We start from the raw sequence: 6000 nt of genomic DNA, 5'->3' as shown, positions 1-6000 counted from the left end.
ATTTTCAGATGAGAATATTCATACGAAAAATCTTTGTACATTCGCTAAATGAAAGAATGTTGTTTAAAAATGTCACTTGCTTTTAACATTCAGTTTTAAAATGAATGTAATTTCTGAACTAAAACCACATACGCTGTCTGAAAATTCCTATGACCAATACGTTTTCTATTATTTATTTATTTATTATTTATTTATTTCAGGTACTTATATAGCGCCGTCAATTTACGCAGCGCTTTACATATACATTGTAAATTCTGCTCCTTCAAATTTTCCCATCACTGTGGTCAAAAAGAACGTCGATTTGACCCCACCATTGATTAGAAAATCAAACAAAGGTTCTTAAAATTCAATTTTTTTTGAAGGAAGACATTGTTTTTGTATGGCCAGCATATAATATATTACAGTTCTGTCTGAAAATCAGCAACACAGTCTTTATTTATTTTTTCCTTTAAATAAAAAATGTGATCTCTGAGTCTGATATTTACCAGATTCAACCACAAATAGTATATACAGTACATCTCTTCTGTCTGTTATTCTCAGAGTCGATTATAGATTGCTCCCTAACCAATATATAGATATTTAAGAATATTTTTTTTTTTTTATACTTTACATATTAACTAAATTATACACCACACTTTTTTTTTTAAGGTTATTATCCAATTAATCAAAACAATATTCGGCCAACTAATCGATTATGAAAATAATCGTTAGTTACAGCCCTAGTTGGTAGTGTGGCAACTGGTATGTGGTGGTGGGCTAAATATTCAGAGCTCCTGGTTTAGCAACCAGAAGTACTAAGGCAAGCATGAATTACAATTTTAAACCTATCTCTTGCAGTTATTTTATACAAGTCTTTGTGGATATCTTCAATCTCATATATTAAACCTTTAAACTTTTGTGTTTTATGCTAAATACATTACATTCTACGTACAAAAATATCTTGTAATCAAAATGTAAAGGAGTTTTGGCAAAAGAGGATAAAATAGAACTTACTATGTGATTACACACACGCACAGAAATCCAATTCAGACTTGCCACCAACTTGGTGGTGCAAGATCTAACAACTAAGGATGAGCTCCGGCATGTTCCCACAGCCCACATGCAGAGCCCACCAGGAAGTCGGCACTGCAGAGCGCTAATCACAGGCAATGAGACATTGTTCTGATGCGCGGCTGCACATATCGGGAAATGTCTTACTGCCTGTGATTAGCACAGCGCAGTGCCGACTTCCTGGCAGGCTCTGCACGTGGGCTGTGCGAACATGCCGGAGCTCATCCTTACCAACAACCACCCATGAAATGTATATCAAGTGAGGGTTGTTGGTAAATTTAGAAGGCATTGCACAAATTGTAACTTGTATGGCCAGCTTCACAAATTGCCCAGCAGATAGATAAAATTCCAGCTAAAGCTGACCATACACATTGCAGTCTTATTTTATGTTCCTCTTTATATCTACTAACAATCTTGAAGTGTACATGCCCGCATGATTGATACAATCTGAATAGACTTTTAGGCCCTTATATTACATAGCTTTGGTAAAAGTGATTGTAAAACCAAATTGTAATCTGTATTTTTAGCTTTTTCCAAATAAATCTTTTTATAAAAACTCTAAATATTACATGTGCATTGATATTTATGTGAGCAAACATAGATTAAGTACAAGGATCTTAAAACAAAATAGGAAATGTAATTATTTTGCACAAAACTTCAATTTTGTAATAGATTAAAGATGAAAACCTTCTCGCTATTGAAGGCCGAGTGCCCGACTACCTGTACATTGTAATGACTTGTGCTTTTGTTTCAATAAAAGTTACCTGATAAAAAAAAAAAGAAAACCTATGGTAACGTTTTTCTGGCTGAAAGTGGCAGAGAAGCAGAAAGAGATCACACTGGATAGCTCAGATAAAATAAATTTTTAATGAATAAAAATGAATAAAATGCACTTACAATAAAAAATAGTGCACCACCCAACTGCCAGTCAATCAAAGAAGCAGGACTCTCCGTCAGTTACCAGAAGGGGGACAGAATGCAGATGTTACACATCGGATGGCTATTTTAACTGGATCATCTAGTATCTGCTATAAACACGACATGGGTTGGAAACTCAGGATTACACAGATGTTGGTGTTCCAATTAAAGAGATTACCCTTAGATTTACCCTATGGTCTATAGCACAAAAAATGTTCCGCTTTAATATGAAACATTCCAGGTTATGGTTACAAAAGAGCCACAGAACAAATAGTTCAGCAAGTGGACCTGTGAACTAAAAGAAGCCGAAGGCTCAAGCCATTTATTCTTTCACCAAGTGCTACTTAACCATATCTGGATCTTGATTTTTTTGGTGTCACACAGTGTTTTGCTCTCATGATGTCAGTGTTTGCTTTACCAACATCTCATCTTGTAACCTTTCTTTTTCAAGTATCACAAAACTGAGAGAGGATTCTGCCTGTTCCTCATTTCCAGGATCTGTATATATATCTTCCACAACTAAGTGACCATTTCTGACATGTTCTTGGGGTCCATCTCTTTTTATTAGCAGCTGGTCCTTTTCTTCCTCTGTAGATTCTTTTCTTACTTTGACTTTTCCAGAGGACTGGCTCTATAAAAATTAAGATTTATAAATGTTACACTGCATTACATTGACAAGCTGCAATCACAACAATTTAAAAGAAATCTGCAACCAGTACAAAATAAGTGAAAAAGCTCTGTTATGACTTTCCTGATCTACTGATAAAAAGCTTCTTAAAACCCCCAATTTTAGGTACCTGCATACTCGCCTCACAATAAGATGGTTGGTGTATGGAGTGACTTATCGCCAGGTCCAAACACAGTCACAAGAGAAATGGATGGTCTAGACCAAGGGTCTCCAAACTACGGCCCTCTAGTTGTTCAGGAACTACAATCCCCATCATGCCTAGTCATGTCTGTGAATGTCAGAGTTTTACAATGCCTTATGGCACATGTAGTTCCACAACAGCTGGAGGGCCATAGTTGGGAGATGTCTGGTCTAGACCCCAATGCAAAAAGTCTTTTAGAAAGTCTGTGTTTCTATAGCATTTTAAGGAGGCATCATCGACAGAGCAAGGAGATGGGTGGAGTTGTCAAGATAGGAGCAGGCACTTTACAGTGCCTGTTCTAAAGTGACTATGTTACTTCACATAAAAATGATTTTAGGGTCACATTAATTATAAGTAACAGAAAAAGAGTAAAAGCAGACAGATGTGTTATAGGGTTTAATATGCATATCCACATTGAGGAAAACTTAGCAAAAAAAAAAAAGGTACCTACCCTCCTCTGTGTCATCAATATGGCCTAACTATGCTTATGCTTATAAATGTTTCTATCCCTTTCTGTTACCTATCCTGCCTAACCTATGCAAAAAAGATGTGTATACTTAGTAATTTTTAGCCCGCTTTGGTCTGGTCACCTGACCCTGCAAGCTAAAGCTCCCAAGCTTCAGTGGGGGAGTTAGCATTAAGCTGGAATTTTACTTTAAGCCCTGTGCAGATCAAACACATAAGCGGGGCTAACAATTTCATAAACCGTTGTCTTGGTTATATAAAGGGAAACCCGAACGTTGTCTAGAGGACATAAAATAAAGCAAATATGAAAGTATAAAGCCAGTACCCAGGCATCGCTATCATTTTTCTACTTTTAGCACTGCAGATAATATATTCTGGAGTTTTGATCGATCAGCTTGGGTACAATCAGCCTGCCCATACATGGTTCAAATCTCAGCCGGACCCTGTTGAACTGGCCGAGATTCGAATCGCCTACGGCCATCTTTATACCAGTTTTTTATTCTCAGAACAAATTGGGCTTTCATGTGGTGGTAAATGGTAACAGATCTCTTATTTTTTTGGCAATATCAAAAGAAAACTGTCCCAAAATATTACATTTTTTTTTTTTTTTTTAACTTAGCTGTATTTTATTTTGCTACTGTCATAACCTACCACCAAAGAACAACCCAAAATGAATTCTCCTACTCCTGATGATCGCAGCAATACCACATATGTGTATGTTATTTGCTGTTTGTATCCGTAGTACGGCACAGAGATAATAGTGTGCAATAAAAACACACTGACACGGACACCAATTTAAAAAAGTATTTTTTTTTTTTAATCCTACCTAAAATATACGAAAATTAATAGGAGTTGGGACTTTAAATGAGGTCATGGAAGAAATGTAGGTACCAGGGGTAATAATGCAATTTTATTGGTCAAGTAACATGCATAAAAACAATACAAACCAGGACCACATCATGTAAAGAAAGACATTGTGATAAATATCATTCTAAAATCACAGCACATGTATTTGTGCATAAGCGATCGGCATCAAGGATACAATCAACTTGGCGCCACATGGTGATCTCATTGAGCGATTTAATACATGTACAAAGAATGCATAAAATATACAAATAACGATACCACAGCACAACAAGAAAAACAAATATGTAAAAACCATGTAGATTGTTCCTGAGATGTTGCAATATAAACATATGTTGGTGTCCCAAATGCCCGACGCGTTTCGTGTGGAATACACTCATCAGGGGCCAGATGGTCAGGGATTTCTACAAAAGTGATGCAACAAAAAGTGAGATTAAATGGTAGCGCATACTCACAGCGAAAAAGGGGTTGATTCACCCTAAAACACTTACATGTGAGAATTGCGGTAGGACATGACAAGTACAGAGCCAAGACCAACAGGCATCTCTCCTGGGAGCTGAGGTGCAGCGGCATGCGCGCTGGCGAGCCGGATACACAGAGTTCCCCCCGGAGAAACAGCGCAGGACCCCCAGAACCGACATGGATAGGATATCAGAGAGGAGTGCCAGTATAGTCTGCCTGGGGAGAAATTGATGGAAGCAATGTGTCAGATTTGGTGTGGATAAAAGGACCAATACTGTCTCTCTAAAGAGCATGGTGAAAAAAGGGAGTCTATGCCAAAAGAGATAAATAAATATACTAAAGCTGTCACAAGTATCTACATCCAACCATTGTGGACTGTGCTATATAATACAAAAAAAAGGAAAATAAACAACAAGGGCAAGACCAATTTCAACCAGCCACATGGATGGTAAAAAGTGACAATGTATGAGCTTACATGTATCCCAGGCAGGAGGGAAGGCACTGTGGATGGAAAGTAATAAAGATGAACCATCTCGGAGCAGAGGCACCCACGCTGTGTCGGGGGAGACCAGATATACCCGCCGAACACCACGTGCACGCTGGCCGCGTACACCAGCGTCACCCGAGCACGGCAGAAAAAGGGGAGGGGCTCTGGTCCCGACGACCGATTGCGTCAGTGAACAGCGTCCCCATCTGACTGGCTAACTGGAGGAACTCAAGCACCACGCCGTGACGCCAATATGGTATCCGACGTGGGGCAGGGGGGGGTTGACGCCGATGCGCCGTGGGTGCCCGCCCAATCCCCCTCGAGGCAACGAAGTGCACTCCCTCCCGCACACAAGACGGAGCGGGGGGAGGGGGGGCAGGGGGGACACACAGGGCGCATCGCAGCTCCCGAGTATAGGATACAGAGTCAGTAATGGATGTAATATGGTCACGTCACATCCCGTAGGGATGACATGTCAAACAGCTGTGCTGCCTGATCTCATGGACACCTGAGGGTGTCAAGGATCAGCAGAACCTGAATATGGAAATTAACCATTCAGGTGCGAGGATACCTAACATGTGGGCGGCAGGGGAACACTGCCGGAGCCTATCCAAAAACCTCCATCCCTAATTGGAGTCAAGAAAAAAAAGGGGGAAGGGGGAAGTGGGACTTTAAATGAGGCACCGGAGGTGCCTCCATCCCTGTATGCGAAAATTAATAGGAGTTGGGACTTTAAATGAGGTCATGGAAGAAATGTAGGTACCAGGGGTAATAATGCAATTTTATTGGTCAAGTAACATGCATAAAAACAATACAAACCAGGACCACATCATGTAAAGAAAGACATTGTGATAAATATCATTCCAAAATCACAGCACATGTATT

General features: G+C 39.5%; 1 protein-coding gene and 1 long non-coding RNA gene across 4 annotated transcripts in view; both read right to left on the bottom strand.

Annotated features, from left to right (window-relative positions):
• Positions 1-1898: 1898 nt before the first annotated feature.
• Positions 1899-6000, bottom strand: part of LOC141103392 (chloride channel CLIC-like protein 1) — a 138422-nt gene continuing 134320 nt past the window's right edge. For all 3 annotated transcript variants that reach the window (XM_073592920.1, XM_073592922.1, XM_073592921.1), the window contains one exon: positions 1899-2599. In XM_073592920.1, coding sequence (XP_073449021.1) covers positions 2363-2599 — 237 coding nt within the window. In that variant the 3' untranslated portion in view covers positions 1899-2362. The remainder of the gene's footprint in view (positions 2600-6000) is intronic.
• On the bottom strand, positions 4194-4842 carry LOC141103393 (uncharacterized). The gene is made up of 2 exons (XR_012235316.1): positions 4658-4842; positions 4194-4570 (listed from the first exon to the last, which is right to left on the bottom strand). It is a non-coding gene; the product is annotated as an uncharacterized lncRNA (long non-coding RNA).

The sequence above is a fragment of the Aquarana catesbeiana genome, linkage group LG07 (assembly GCF_042186555.1).
Source record: "Aquarana catesbeiana isolate 2022-GZ linkage group LG07, ASM4218655v1, whole genome shotgun sequence".
NCBI classification, from domain to species: domain Eukaryota; kingdom Metazoa; phylum Chordata; class Amphibia; order Anura; family Ranidae; genus Aquarana; species Aquarana catesbeiana.
Note: the sequence above shows the minus strand (reverse complement) of the source record. Positions and strands in the feature narration are given on the sequence as shown.